The sequence below is a fragment of the Lupinus angustifolius genome, chromosome LG05 (assembly GCF_001865875.1).
Source record: "Lupinus angustifolius cultivar Tanjil chromosome LG05, LupAngTanjil_v1.0, whole genome shotgun sequence".
Classification (NCBI taxonomy): Eukaryota; Viridiplantae; Streptophyta; class Magnoliopsida; order Fabales; family Fabaceae; genus Lupinus; species Lupinus angustifolius.
Window position 1 is genome coordinate 11162396 of NC_032013.1, and position 16755 is coordinate 11179150.

At 29.4% G+C, this 16755-nt stretch overlaps 1 protein-coding gene across 1 annotated transcript; it reads right to left on the reverse strand.

Moving 5' to 3' along the window:
• Positions 303 to 3947, reverse strand: LOC109347786. Its single transcript, XM_019587854.1, has 3 exons — positions 3840 to 3947; positions 2108 to 2620; positions 303 to 909 (listed from the first exon to the last, which is right to left on the reverse strand). The coding sequence occupies exons 1-3, from the start codon at positions 3916 to 3918 to the stop codon at positions 377 to 379; spliced, it is 1125 nt and encodes a 374-aa protein (XP_019443399.1). The 5' UTR covers positions 3919 to 3947; the 3' UTR covers positions 303 to 376.

The following is a 16755-nucleotide window of genomic DNA, read 5'->3' on the forward strand; positions in this document are numbered from 1 at the left end:
ATTACTACATCACGTTTCATTTATTTTATTATTATTAATATTTAAATATAAATAAATACAAATGAAGATTTGATAATATACTAACAATATATAGATATTACACTCTAAACATTAATCAATCAATTCAAAAACAACTTTTGTATATTCATGTAGGCTAAAAGCCCCAAATTCATTCCTTGATTCACATATCTTTCTTAACACATTCACCAATTAACCCATGCACCTAATTCCCTCTACCTTAAATATAAATGGAAAACATAGAAAGACACAAAAACATCAAACTTTGTAAACTTGTAAATTTGTGCTCAATAAATGGACCAACCACTTGAATATTGTGCCTTTCACTTTAACTTATGAGTGCATTAAACATGAAACCTTATAAAGCACGTGTAGGATAACGAACACTAAGCAACTTTATATTATCAATAACGGGTCCACAAAGTGAACCATCATTCTTCATGGTATAAAATGTGCTTAGAAACCTAATACGTGTTCTTCTTCTCATAGCCTTGAACCTAAGCTTCCCATTAATAAAACCTCCTTTACCCTTTGATTTATATGGAACTTGGATAGTATCTCTACCTGCAAAAGCTTCAACTATCATAGAACCTTCACATGAATTGTTAGCATCACCTAAATCAAAAGTAAGTTCATAAAATTTTCCAATTGTTGTTATAACTTCTTGTGCAATAGAACTTTCTTTACCAGCAACAAGTTCAATGGCTCTTTTTCCATTGGGTATAGTAAAATGATCAGAATCAATGTACTTAACAGCCTTAAGAGATTCAACCATCCAACCAGGTAATGGACTATGAGCATCTTCAATGTGGGGTGGGATTAGAACACCCCATGATGCATTGGGAAATATATATGGACCTTCTTCAAAGTCTCCATTTTTTAGCAAATTGGCTGCACAAATATTATAAAATAATGTATGATTTAGTTCACTTAGTGTGTGAATAAAATCATATTTGAATGAAACAATAATAGTTCTAAATGGAGATTTCAGCTAACCAATATTTCTAGTTAATAATAATATGACTATTAGTAATGTTGTTAAGATATTAGTTAAATACATAAATTTTCATATAGTACAACAACACTCAAATAGCCTGTCAAATTTAGTCTTGTATAGGGACATATGAATATAAACAATATCATTTATTAAAATTTATCAAAGTAATTTTAAGAAGATTTTTATTATATTTTTAACCACTACTTTTAGTAACTCTAATGACTGATATTATTATTGTTATTGGGCACTATCCATGCAAGTTTTACTCTGTATATAAATATATAATGAGTGCAATGCTAAATCGTTTCATAGTAAAATTATTTTCTTTAAAAAATCATTCTTATAATTAAAATAGATTATCAAATTAAGAGTATATATTTTAAATATTTTAATAACATAAAAACTTCATATTTTTAGTTATTAATTAAGAAGATTAAAGGATTATTCTAAATACATCTACCTTGTTTCTTTTTTAAGTATGAAGGATATTACTTAAATAAAATGAGTGGGGATCTACTTATTCCTCATCCTAGCCATCAATTCTAGGGATATCTAATGATTTAGATCTATTCACTAATTCAAACCATTTGATTTCCCTAGAATTGATGGCTAAGATGGGGAGTACGTTTAAAAAACTTACTCTTTGAGTATGTGAATCTCTTCCCTACTAAAATATATATTTTATGATAATATAGCAAAACTCACCTAAAAATCAAACTTAATTTGAGGAATGAATGTATAATATACAAATCATCCATCAGAATCCTCTCTAGTATTAGATAGAGAAATATATATAAAAAAATGAGCTTAAAATATGTGCACTGATAGTGTAAAGCTTTTTACATTGTCAGCACATCATCCACCATTGATTTGTATTACTTTTGTTTGAGAGTCAATAGTGGTTAATAAATCAATGGTGGATGATTGACTGACAGTGTAAAAAACATTTACACTATCAATATATACATATTAAATCCATAGAAAATAGAAGAAAAAATATGATGTTTAACTTTTAGATACAATGTGATGACATTTTTAATAGACGATTCTTTTCGGTAACCCGAGTATAAAAGAGATAGAGAGAAAAATGACCTCTAGTTCTTCTAGGTGTGTTCAAAACCCTCAATGCCACAGAATCAATAAGTGGACCACATGCTGGATCCTCTTCCATGCCAGGGTTATGAATCACAATCTCCATTTCAGGGTAATCTGCTACAAACCCACATGCATAAGAGTCCCAACCATTGCTACCATACATAGTCTGAATTGGAAACACACCCCAATCACTTTTTTCACTAGTTGGTACAACTGAAACATTCAGCTTCTCCTCTTGTGCACATGTTCTAGCAGCACTAAAAGTTAATGAGTAGAATCTACCCTTAACAAGTTCAACTTTTTGCTTAATTGAAGCTTCATTTCCAAGCCTAACAGCATAGCTACCCTCAGGAACAACTAGGACCATGTCACCTTGTTTCTGTCCTGATTTTATGTATTCAACTAAACCTGAAATTGTCCAATTGGGAATTGCATTGTGACCTGTAACTAAGGACCCTTTTAGTTGTGATGATTTTGGACCAAGCTCAAAGTCTCCATTGGGTAACAAACCTGAAATTTTTTATCATATGTAATCTTTATTTTCATGTAATGAATAATGAATTTAATATATGTACACAATTAATGCAAAGATTTATACATAATCGGTATATCATTCATCATCATTGTTATTATTTATATGTAAAAGTTAATAAAGAGTGGATAATGTAATGATAGTATAGAATTCTATTACATATAAATCTTTTTTCTCATGAATAATACTACTAATCAATTATGCCAACAACATTAGTTTTTGTGTGCAATAATATATAGTTGGTTTATATTTTTTTATTATTTTGCACTGATGATATATCAAAATTGAGTTTAATTAGTGTGAAATAGCCAAAAAAAATTTGTGGACTTATAAAAACATTTATTTTATTTTTTTATCTTAACATTAAAATAAAAGCACACATGCATGTCAAAATATACATAATCTTGGTATATAAATATTTTTTACACTAACTATGTATGTTATACTACTTTAATTTCATGGTAAAAATCTCAAAATTTTATATTAGCCATGTTATAAACAATAAGATAATGCTTAAGCCCTTAAGATCTGACCAAAGGGATCGATATTGCAGATTCAGACTGTAATATATGTACAGCACACAATGACAAGCATTTCACATGTTTCAGTCACATGCAAACTGCAAACCCTACTTAATGTCGCTGCAATTTTTTTATTAAGTGTAATGCATATCGTTCTCAATATATCCTAAGAAAGAAAATATAGTTATATACAAACTAATATGCATACAAATTGATCATATATAATCTCAAATTTTCAATAAGAATGTCTTAAAAACTAAGTTGTGTTCCAATAATTAACAAATAAACTCATATTAGCACAACATATCATTTTTAATATATAACACTTTAGGTGAGTTCCAATGGATTAATGGGGTTTAGGATTTATATCACAACTCTATGATAGCTTATAGAGCTATTTATAAATTATTCAACAATGAGATCCTCACTCAAGAAAAAAATAGATAAACTTAAGATTATAGGAATTAACATTTACATAAATGTAACTCTTGTTAATTTTGAGTTTAAATTCAAATGTTAGGCAATTGAAGCAGAATTAATGATGAAAATAAAGTCCACAATTGTGAAGCATTTTTGAGATTTGAGACATGCAACTTATATAGCTGAATTTTGCATACCCTTGCATTTAGATGAACCATGCATATCTATGTCTATGTATTTAAAAAGTAAAGCTTACCATCAGTGATGGAGAAAGAGACATGGCATGCTGCAAAGAGTGATAATACTAGTAGGAGGTTAAGCTTCTCCATTTTCATATATCAATACAAAAGAGAGAGAGAGAGAGAGAGAGAGAGAGAGAGATGGTTTGGACAACAAATGAGGGAGCAATGGGTTTTATTTGAAGGGTTGGATGAAAAAACCACTAGGTTTTATGTAAAACTACATCAATGCCACTTGAATTATCCTAAATTATGGACATTCCATTTTTTTGTGGAAGAGGTAACATTGGAACTGAGATCACCTGTCCCAAATTCTCTTCTATTTTATGTCACAAATCAATCAAAATATAACCTTTTTTTTTATTTTTTTATTTTAGAATTCTTCTTTTATTCATGTGACAAAATACGATAAACTTGAGACTAAGAATATGATAGTATTGAAGACAAGTAATTCTTATCTAGAATATTAAACCTTAGAAATGTGTATATCCATTCCTAATAACAACTTCCATAGTATAAATTATTATATGTATTACCCAACCAAAAATCATCACCCCTCTTTTGAGGAGATTCTAGAATCTATTGGGATTAAATCTTGGATTTAGATAAATTGATAGATGGGTAAGAATTCAATTATTTATTTGAATTGAGTTTTTTGTCTCAACCAAATCATCACACCACTTTTCTGTATTCTTTTTTTTGAAGCATATGTAACTTTTTTTTACTTTTAATAAAACTTTTACCTTTTGCCAATAAAAAACCAAATCATACAATTGATTTAAAATAAATACATTTAATTTTAAGTTATTAATATGTCATCCATGATGAAGTTTTGATTGAGATCATTTATTCTAAACTGTAAAGTATTTTCTTCTGTTCTAAATTCTATTAAGTGAGGGGGAAAAATAAGGTAACTTTGTCCGAGAACATGGAGGGACAATGTTAAATTGGATTTATTAGTATACAACTCATGTGTGAAACGAGATTGACACCAAATTTTGTCTGAAAGAGACTAATTTTAGAATTATCCAAGTTCACATGATAGTAAATAATGAAAGTAGGCCTCAAATTCATCGATGATTAACGTAAAGAGAATAAAGTACCTATTGACGTAAAGAGATAAGTTATCTCCTTCAATTTTTAAAATCGTGATATTTGTTAAATTTAATTATTTTCTGTAAAAATATTTCTAAAACTAAACAAAATAGCATAAGTATCATACTTGTATTAACCGTAGGAGATAAGTAATCTCATGAGGAAATATTTTATTCTGTAATGTAAAATTGTGATCCTGATTGAACTATTCTACCTAAAGTACCACTGTACCATTGGGGTAAATTGTGGTTGATTTATCTGATCTATAAAAATTATAATGTGGTAGCCAACCTTAATTTGAAACTTTGGATGAGAATTAAAAAAATAATAAGATTATATATTGCTTGAGATGATACAAATTTAAGACTATTGAAACTTTGGTATATATCTTAACTATCTTACATAATTAATATAACTTTATATAATTTTTCTAATAAAATGTTTAGAAACTATATGTGATATGGCACAATTGAAATAAATAAAAACAACTATCACAATAATAAGTGTCTGATTTGTTCCATAGATATGCACACTTTCTTTTCTAGTTTAGAGATTTGGACTTTGGACATATCAAGATTTTTTTGATCAGCAATAAAAATATTATTAATTAAAAGATAAAAATTAGAGAACAAATGGTAATTCTATCACATAATTTCTAAATTAATAAAGTGAGAGACAATTTGATGGGTGTTTCACTCAATCAACAAGTGAATAAGAAAAAAAAAGGAAGCGAGCATTGAGAATGCTCCAAGAGTGCATAAAAATAAGTTCCATCACCTCATCTACTTGGAACATCTTATTATCAAAAATAGTTTTGTTCCTAATGTGCCAAATAGTCCAAATTGTGACAAATCAAAGTGTCATCCACCATTTTTGTTTCTTATTCTCCAACCATAGAGCACTTTCATGGATTGCAAAAGAAGACATGACGTCATAATAATAATGAAGGATAGTCCAAAGCAAGAATAGAGTTGTATACATTTTTTATCTTCTTGGTATATATGGTTTTAAATGAATAATAGTTTTCAAAGACTCATTTTTTATCTTTTTTTTTGCTTCCCTTTAATGTTCAAGGAAACCATTTAAAAATTGTTTTTAACAAAATTACTAATCATGATCATGTTGGTTTGTTACTTTATTTAATTACTTCCTTCATTCGTTGCAAAGTCTTGTTTTTTTTTAAATTGCTTTTATTGATCAATGCACTATTAGTTTTTTTCCTTCATACACTTATAATAATTACATACTTAATTGTAAAGAGTGATAAAACAACTACAAAGATAAAGTGGAGGAGAAAATGACAAGGGTCTTAATGAGATGGCTAGAATCTTTATGTCACAACTATGTTTTAAATTTTCCTAACAATCAAAATCGAGTCTACAAATGTTAAAATTTTGATTATCTTAATTAACCTACTTTTTGTCCGAATTGGAATAAAAATGTAACTCACAATTTAGAATCTTGGGTTTACGTAAATATATAAAACACATGTCATTTTTAGAGGGAACAAGGTCTTTTTTATAATAAAATTAGGGACAAGGCTTTTGTTTTTATTAATGTATTATTAGGTGAGGCACATGCTCTTCTCCTAGATTGTCATTTAGAAGCTATGATTCTGGTCCTTTTAATCATTTTACCTTATTTTATACATGCACCGAAATATTTCTCGGTGGCCCTTTAAATTTTTCTAGCCTCTTCATGTTCTTGGCTCATGGGTTTGTATTTTTTTTTGTTATATTTTATGTTTTTTCTTGTTTTTTCATGGGTTGTATCTGTTAACATGATGGGTGATAAGAAAATTAATTAATTTTAAAAGAAGGGGAAAAATGAGTTGGTGTTGGAAAATGATTATGAGCATGTTGTGTTGTATCATGCTAAAACACATGGCTTCGAATTTCAACATGTTCATATGAACCTTCTTACAAAATGGGGATGCTATGATCTCTATAAAAATTTCCATATCACAAATTATATTATTTGAATTTCATGAATATTATATCTCAAATCTCCTTATGGGTTTTACAAAAAATCAAAATAATTTACTTTAGCATGTAAATGAATCACTTAATTATACGTGTAGAAGTATGTTAGAGTAAGGGCTATAGTGTATGTATAAATGTACAATTAGATAGATTTAAATATCAATTTTAGTTGATTAATTAAGTTCTTAATTACAACAAATATGACATCTCAAACCAAAGAGCAATCATGGAGCTGGGAAATAAAGAAAAAATGACCCATCATCAGATCTTACCCTATATAGGAGACAATCCATTGAGTCACTTAAGGCGAGATACCAATGCTAATTTTTTCACAAATCTTCTTCAATTTTTAGCTTTTTCAATCTCATTACCTTGCAAATGACACAACATATGTAAACTTCCTAAGCAAGAAATAATTATATTAGATTCTTTAGAGTTGTACAAGCACTTCATCATAACTAAATTATAAGTGCCCACTTAACATTTTCCATCCAAGTTTTATCTAAAATTACATATGTGGTGACCTTCTTTTATCTTTTTGTTCTGAGATTGGTTTTTATTTAGTGTTGCTTATTGGTCATGATGATGGAGGATTGCTTGCGGTGATGGTTGTGCAAAGAGATCAAACATCTATGCATTCATTGAATGTGAGTATTTCGTCTTGCATATTGAAGCAATAGTCATAACTTTGGTGAATTTGACTAGATAAAATTGTCAAGCACATGATAGTACATTTTTATGATGAAATTTTCATGAGACACATGTTCAAAAACCCTACAAAAAACACTTGAGAAAATGATGAGATTAGTGATCCTCAAATTCAATGGTTTTCTTAATTTCGATGTGTTTGTTAGACTAATTGGGATGGAGCTTTGAAATGTATGATTCGTTAAATTGATTATCCTTTTTAATTAAAACTATTACTTGAGTTTCCTATGAGTCCTCTCTTCACTTATTTTGAATAATTTCTTATGCCAGAGTAATTACTTTAGGATAAACAATGTTTAATTGTAGGGAAGTTTGATAAGCCTATTTTACGCCTACATTTTCATGTAATTTTGGATAGATTTGTTATGATTTTGAATGTGAATTAATATTATTCTCATCCAATTTCACTACATATGGCAAAAATTACATTATTTGTATGGAAATCTAAAAAATTGAAGTTTTTGCTAAAGATCAACCTGCATAGCTTAGAAGGACTTATGTTCCAATCATATAGAAGTTTTGTTCATGATGACGAAGAACCACCCATAACTCGGAAGGACATATTTTCCAATCATATAGAAGTTTAGTTCAATGATTTATTTTTTAGGTACTATCAAAAGTATCTTCTGACCTTTTTAGGTAATGGACTAATCCCTTTACCTTTTTGGTTAAGAGACTAATCATTTTCAGGGTTTGTGGCTTTCCCTCTCAACAAGTGTCGCTCACAAGAATCAAACTCTCGACCTTGAGGACCTAGTGTGGCATTTCATTCAACCAAAATAGAACGATTTTCCTATGTAATTGACAACAACCTTTCCTCATATCAGATTTTAAATATGTGAAGACATGGAACATCAACTTGAAAACCCTAAATGAGTGTTTTTGTTCTCTGAGTATAGTCATTTCACCTCCTAAAAAGTCTATAAGAAGAGGTTGTGGTTCACATTTTGGAATCAATTGGAGACACAATAGAACTCCAAATTAAAGCTAAAAACTCATAGTTATACACATGAATAATATATGCATGATGCTGCTCTAATATTGTAACAAAAAAAACTCAAAATTGTAGTGCATATACTAAAGTCTTTATCTATCTCATTTCAACGATATTTAGAATATTTTGTCGATAACATTTCTTAATTGATTCATTAATGCAATATTTATACACTATTCAAATTGTTATCCCACTTTAAATATTAAAAATATTTTAACCAAGAAATCAAAATTAGAATTATAATTCATTATTTCAATATGAAATTTCTTATTATATATTAATTGATTTTTAATTTATAAACATGTGCATTTGCACAAAATATTACTAGTTTATGAGAAAATTGTGTTGCATGCATTTGATAAAATTATTACTTGGGTTATTTTTAATATAAAAATCATCTATTTTACATTTACAATGCTCATGATCAATGTATTGTTAGGTTTCATCAATGAAGAACGAAGAACGTCACTTTTTTCATCTAAGTCGAAACCATATACGACCAAAATGAACCGAGTTAATAAAGAAACACATGCAACCATGTTAATTGTTACTGAATATTTGTACAAAATGCAATTATTCTCAAGCCTGCTCCTAAATCGGTGTGATTTGCTAATGCCAAATCCAATACCAATACCTTAAATTATGTATACAATGCTAGCCGACCAAATAGCACATGAACAAAAAAAATGTTAACTATATATATATATATAGTGTAACATATATGCACTATCAGTGTAAATATTTATACATAGTCCATACATTATCCACTATTTATTTGTATTACTTTTTTTGAAAAGTTAATAATAATAAAATATGAATGATGAATGCAAATCATATACTATCAGTAAATATATTTTTCATATATATATATATATATATATATATATATATGAAAAATATATTTACTGATAGTATATGATTTGCATTCATCATTCATATTTTATTATTATTAACTTTTCAAAAAAAGTAATACAAATAAATAGTGGATAATGTATGGACTATGTATAAATATTTACACTGATAGTGCATATATGTTACACTATATATATATATATAGTTAACATTTTTTTTGTTCATGTGCTATTTGGTCGGCTAGCATTGTATACATAATTTAAGGTATTGGTATTGGATTTGGCATTAGCAAATCACACCGATTTAGGAGCAGGCTTGAGAATAATTGCATTTTGTACAAATATTCAGTAACAATTAACATGGTTGCATGTGTTTCTTTATTAACTCGGTTCATTTTGGTCGTATATGGTTTCGACTTAGATGAAAAAAGTGACGTTCTTCGTTCTTCATTGATGAAACCTAACAATACATTGATCATGAGCATTGTAAATGTAAAATAGATGATTTTTATATTAAAAATAACCCAAGTAATAATTTTATCAAATGCATGCAACACAATTTTCTCATAAACTAGTAATATTTTGTGCAAATGCACATGTTTATAAATTAAAAATCAATTAATATATAATAAGAAATTTCATATTGAAATAATGAATTATAATTCTAATTTTGATTTCTTGGTTAAAATATTTTTAATATTTAAAGTGGGATAACAATTTGAATAGTGTATAAATATTGCATTAATGAATCAATTAAGAAATGTTATCGACAAAATATTCTAAATATCGTTGAAATGAGATAGATAAAGACTTTAGTATATGCACTACAATTTTGAGTTTTTTTTGTTACAATATTAGAGCAGCATCATGCATATATTATTCATGTGTATAACTATGAGTTTTTAGCTTTAATTTGGAGTTCTATTGTGTCTCCAATTGATTCCAAAATGTGAACCACAACCTCTTCTTATAGACTTTTTAGGAGGTGAAATGACTATACTCAGAGAACAAAAACACTCATTTAGGGTTTTCAAGTTGATGTTCCATGTCTTCACATATTTAAAATCTGATATGAGGAAAGGTTGTTGTCAATTACATAGGAAAATCGTTCTATTTTGGTTGAATGAAATGCCACACTAGGTCCTCAAGGTCGAGAGTTTGATTCTTGTGAGCGACACTTGTTGAGAGGGAAAGCCACAAACCCTGAAAATGATTAGTCTCTTAACCAAAAAGGTAAAGGGATTAGTCCATTACCTAAAAAGGTCAGAAGATACTTTTGATAGTACCTAAAAAATAAATCATTGAACTAAACTTCTATATGATTGGAAAATATGTCCTTCCGAGTTATGGGTGGTTCTTCGTCATCATGAACAAAACTTCTATATGATTGGAACATAAGTCCTTCTAAGCTATGCAGGTTGATCTTTAGCAAAAACTTCAATTTTTTTAGATTTCCATACAAATAATGTAATTTTTGCCATATGTAGTGAAATTGGATGAGAATAATATTAATTCACATTCAAAATCATAACAAATCTATCCAAAATTACATGAAAATGTAGGCGTAAAATAGGCTTATCAAACTTCCCTACAATTAAACATTGTTTATCCTAAAGTAATTACTCTGGCATAAGAAATTATTCAAAATAAGTGAAGAGAGGACTCATAGGAAACTCAAGTAATAGTTTTAATTAAAAAGGATAATCAATTTAACGAATCATACATTTCAAAGCTCCATCCCAATTAGTCTAACAAACACATCGAAATTAAGAAAACCATTGAATTTGAGGATCACTAATCTCATCATTTTCTCAAGTGTTTTTTGTAGGGTTTTTGAACATGTGTCTCATGAAAATTTCATCATAAAAATGTACTATCATGTGCTTGACAATTTTATCTAGTCAAATTCACCAAAGTTATGACTATTGCTTCAATATGCAAGACGAAATACTCACATTCAATGAATGCATAGATGTTTGATCTCTTTGCACAACCATCACCGCAAGCAATCCTCCATCATCATGACCAATAAGCAACACTAAATAAAAACCAATCTCAGAACAAAAAGATAAAAGAAGGTCACCACATATGTAATTTTAGATAAAACTTGGATGGAAAATGTTAAGTGGGCACTTATAATTTAGTTATGATGAAGTGCTTGTACAACTCTAAAGAATCTAATATAATTATTTCTTGCTTAGGAAGTTTACATATGTTGTGTCATTTGCAAGGTAATGAGATTGAAAAAGCTAAAAATTGAAGAAGATTTGTGAAAAAATTAGCATTGGTATCTCGCCCAAGCTAGAGGACTTTGCTCAAGTTAGAAAGAGACCAAATTTTTTGTCTCATTCTCGCCCAAGCGAGATCACCTCGCTCAAGCGAGAAAGACAGGTTCAAAACTCTGAATGTCTCACCCAATCCATAATTGTCGCTCAAGTTAGAAGAGTTTCTTAATGCTGAATTTTGCTCTCTCGCTCGAGCGAGAGGCAAAATTTCTGAACTAGATATAGGTAGTTACACGAACGTGATGGGGGTTCCAATAAGTTTCAAAGCAATTTCTTCATACATTCTAGAGAGAGAAACACGGGAGAGAAGGAGAGAAGTCGTGGGAACAACTTTAGATCTAGATTTTCTTGTATTTTACATCATTCTAGTGTTATAATACATATGATGAGTGGCTAATTCTCTCTATGTTGGGATTGAAATGTAATCTTCTAACTATTGTATTTTTGGATTCAATTTGAAAATATGTTTTGTTGTTTGATTTTGGAAAGTTTATCATTTGCTTAATGTTTGATTCTTCTTAATTTCTAGATTATTGATCTTGGATCTAAGTTTAACTAGGAAGTTAAACTTGAAATCGAATATGGATAATCTTTCTTGGTGCATCATTGATCTAGGAATAAACAATGATGTATGAATTATTTTTACATTGGATTTAATGCTAGATAATTGATTAAATATCCAAGGAATTGGTGTTTGATGAATTATCTAAGGATTTTGTAATTAAGGGATTGATACAAATGATTCGAAGAAAATGTTGCATCAAGATCCATAACTTCACAAGTTTTATAGAATTGAATCTAAAGATTGTAAAAGGAAGAATAATGAAAGTCAATCTCAAACATTTTTATTTTGCATTAGAAAATCATTTTAAAGTAATCGTTTTTTTGATAATCTAAACAAATGAACAACATTATTTCTTGTACATATTTACTCAATATGAGGTGAATTGATTAATTAATTTTGAGAAAAAAGGAATGAAATGATAATTAATAAAAAGAGGTTACCACAGGAGATTGTGAAGAGAGAGTTGTTTTGCGTTGAAATGGTAGGGTACAGTGAAGCATATGAAGAACGGGGGTTTTGTGGATCGGAACTAATTCATCTTCTTATAACCCAATAATAATATTTAAGATTAAATGTTTTTATACATATTATATCTATGTCTTAAATATTCATATAATAATCTATATAAAACTAGCTTTACTCACATGTATTACGTAAAGGGTTTAATATATATACACTGATAATATTAGAGTTTTTTACATTATCAGTGATCATTCATCATTAATTTGTTAATTGTTATTGATTTTCAAACAAAACTAATATAAGTCAATAATTAATGTGTGCTAACAATGTAAAAACTTTACAATGTTGATGCATATGATTTATATTATAAACAAATATTCTTGGAAACAGTGGTTAAGGATAATACATAGATGTCAAAAGTAATATTTGTTTTTGGTACATTGAAAACAAAAAAGTAGTATTTTTTTTGTTTCCCACTGGTATCTTTGCACTAGAGGCAAACATGTTTGAGCCGGAAACATCGACAGACATGTGGGGGCTAACTCTCTCAATGGAACTCAAGACCTTACTTAAGGGGAATCAAACATATACTACTTGAATCAACACCTGTTGGTAAAAAAAAGTATCTAATAAGACCATGTTAATAAAAAGACTATCATAAGAAAAATATTAAGGAATAAAGGATAATATTAGTAGTGATGGACTTACAATTTTGTTAACTATAATAGGAGCAATGTGACTATTAGTAACATGGACTAGAACATGATGTGATCATCTAACTCGTTATGACTAATGATGAGTAGAGATATAGGTCAAAGTCATAATCCTTATTGTAGCAAAAAAACTTTAATAGGTAGACTTATGGTGTGAGAGACTTTATATATCTAAAGATATATAATACATACTAAAAATGATGAACACTATCATTATATATAGCCAAGATATTCCATATCAAATTGTCAGGAAAAATATAAATAAAACTAAAATGGAAGTGTACCTTAATGTATTCATAAAGAATATGGTGAATGAACATTATGATATCTCATTATGTATTTATCAACTTCATGTTCTTCGTCTTTATATGTTAATGCATACCATAATAGAGCATGTGGGTTCTTTGGTCTTCCAATTGTAGACAGGGACAGTGCCATCTGGTGGTGAATACGTTAAGGAAAAAATTGCACACCCAGGTTTTTTTAAATTATATATTTTTTAAAGAAAAATATATACATTAACAGTGTAAGATTTTTATATATTGTCAGTATACCATACACCATTCTTTTAATTATCATTGTTTCTTTGAAAAAATTAATTTAGATAAATGGTAGATGATGCATGTGTATAAATCTTTACACTGACAATACATTAATATTATGTTCTATTTTGTAATACTTAATAGTATATATAATTACTCCTATGATTTTTTTAAAGAAAATTATATATTACCTACATACAAGAATATTAGCTAGAGACTATTGTTTCACTTCACTTGCAAACCAGAAGAAGAAGAAATAGAACACGAGGAAGAGGAAGAAGAAATTAAAGAAGAATGAAAAGTTGTTGGTGAAGAAGAAGAATGCAGAAAAGGATATATTGAGAGGTGAGTGCTAGAGTCTAGTTTTTATTGCCTTAAGCATTGAATCAATTACAAAGCAAACCTTCCTTTTATAGCATCAACAAACTAACTACTTACTATAAACAGAAAGTACACACTAACTAGATTAACTAACTAAACTGACTTACAAAGTTTTAACAACAGTCCTCCTTAATTTAGTCAACACTCAATCTTACAATGCCTATCTTCAACCTTAACTTTTCAAACCTCTCCTTCTTCAATGGCTTGGTGAAGATATCTGTGAGTTGTTCTTCACTTCTGCAGAACACCATCTTCAGCTTTCCCTTGCTCACTTGATCTCTTAGGAAGTGAAATCTTGTCTCAATGTGTTTGCTACGACCATGAGCCACTGGATTCTTGGCTAGATGTATGGTTGATTTGTTGTCAACCATTAATACCGAGCCATTACCTTCTTCCTTTAGCTTCAGTTCTATTAACAATGTGTCCAACCAGAGGTTTTGACAAGCTGCCATACACGCTGCTATGTATTCTGCTTCACAAGAGGACAAGGCAACCACATCTTGTTTCTTTGAACACCATGACATTGGTGAATTGCCAAGCATAAACAGATAGTTTGTTGTGCTTTTTCTGTCAAGTTTATCTCCACACCAATCCGCATCACTAAAGCCAAGTATATCATAACTGAGATTGCTGAAGTGGTTTGGTAGTAGCAGACCAAAATCTATGGTGGCTTTGATGTATCTAAGCAATATTTTGGCTGCTAGGAGATGACCTCTTGTTGGTGCCTCCATAAATCTGCTGATTAGGCCTACAACATACACAATGCCAGGTCTTGTGTTGCAAATATACCTTAGGCACCCAACCATTTTCTTGTACATAGTTTTATCAACAGCTAAGTCATCTTGGAGCATTGTGTAAGAACAAGATTGCAACTAAGAGGGGGGGGGTGAATTAGTTGACTTAAAGTGTTAGAGTTAAAGTGCAGCGGATAATATTGCAGAAAAATAAGCAAGTATAAAGTAAAGAGAAAAGGAAAAGGAGAGTACACAAGTATTTTATACTGGTTCACCTTCTTGTCCACCGAAGGCTACGTCCAGTACTCTTGCAACACAAGAGATTTCCACTAAATATTAAGAGTTGTAAATACAATATCTCACCCCGAGATCTCTCTGTACCTTACACACTCACTAATATTTATACCTTGGAAAAACACTTTCCAAGTCACTCTATCCCCTTTCTATTCACACCCTGTGAAAGAAAGATTGTTTGCAATGAATGAAGAATTACAACAATGGCTTTGGATTGCCTTTACAAGTATGAAATATTATATCACTTGCAATCCAATCAACTCTCTTTATATGCTTAGTAATAATGCTCTTTAAGTTTATAAAACTTTGAAACACTTTACTTCAAGCAACTCAGAAAAATAGCTTTGAAAGTTTGAGTTCAAGTTGCTTAGATGTGCAAAAAAGTATTTCAGAAAAGTGTAGGAAAGTTGTGAGAAAAGTGTGAAAGAGTTGTTCAAAGAGTTGTTTTCATTGTGAGTTCTAAAGCCTTTAAATAGGCTTTCAAATCACCCATTGTGCCTTTATGAAAGAGTAGAAATTGTTCGGAATGAAGGTACTTCGTTTGGGATGAAAATACTTGAGTTTCAAATCTGAAAAACTGATGTAACAGCACTTAGTAATCGATTACAACATTGAGTAATCGATTATCCAAATGTTCTGTCCAACAGTGAATTTAAAATTCACTTACAGTAATCGATTACAGCAATTTGAGTAACCTGTTACTCAGTAATCTATTACTCAAATACAGTAATCTGTTACTCAGTAATCTGTTACTTAAATACAGTAATGGATTACTCTGATCATTTTTAAGTTGGATAACTCTTTTTCTCTCTCGTGTAACTTGTTACTTGAATTAAGTAACCTGTTACACATATTTTCAAAAAATGTTTTAAGTATTTTCAAAGTGTTTCATTATTCTTTATAAATGGTTTGAGCATTACTACTTTGCATAAGTAAGAGTTTTAGGATAGAAGTACATATAGAGACTTAATCTAATCTTCTTGAAGCTTTGTTCTTCTTTGTCTTCATAAGTATTCTTCATTTTCTTCTTTTTGGTGATGTTGGTGTCTTCAACCTTGCCAAGGTCAGGAGCAAAGATCTTCTTCACACATTGGATTTCCTGCTTCAACAGGTGTTGAAACAGAGTTGCAATGTGACATGTTGAATCTCCTCAAGACATCAACAATGCACTTCTTCTTATGTATAACAATTCCTCCTTTGATTCTAGTGAATTCTATCCCTAAGAAGTAGGATAGGTTTCCTAGATCACTCATATCAAACTCACTCTTCATAGCTTGCTTGAATGAATTGATCTCACTCACATCACTGCATGTTACTAGGAGATCAT

Bases quoted from the DNA above. Each gene is read 5' to 3' on its own strand.
- LOC109347786 (XM_019587854.1), bottom strand. From the start codon at position 3,918: ATGAAAATGGAGAAGCTTAACCTCCTACTAGTATTATCACTCTTTGCA. The intron at 2,621-3,839 runs GTAAGCTTTACT...AAAAAATTTCAG, and splicing joins CTCTTTCTCCATCACTGATG to GTTTGTTACCCAATGGAGAC. The intron at 910-2,107 runs GTCATTTTTCTC...ATATTTGTGCAG, and splicing joins CACACCTAGAAGAACTAGAG to CCAATTTGCTAAAAAATGGA.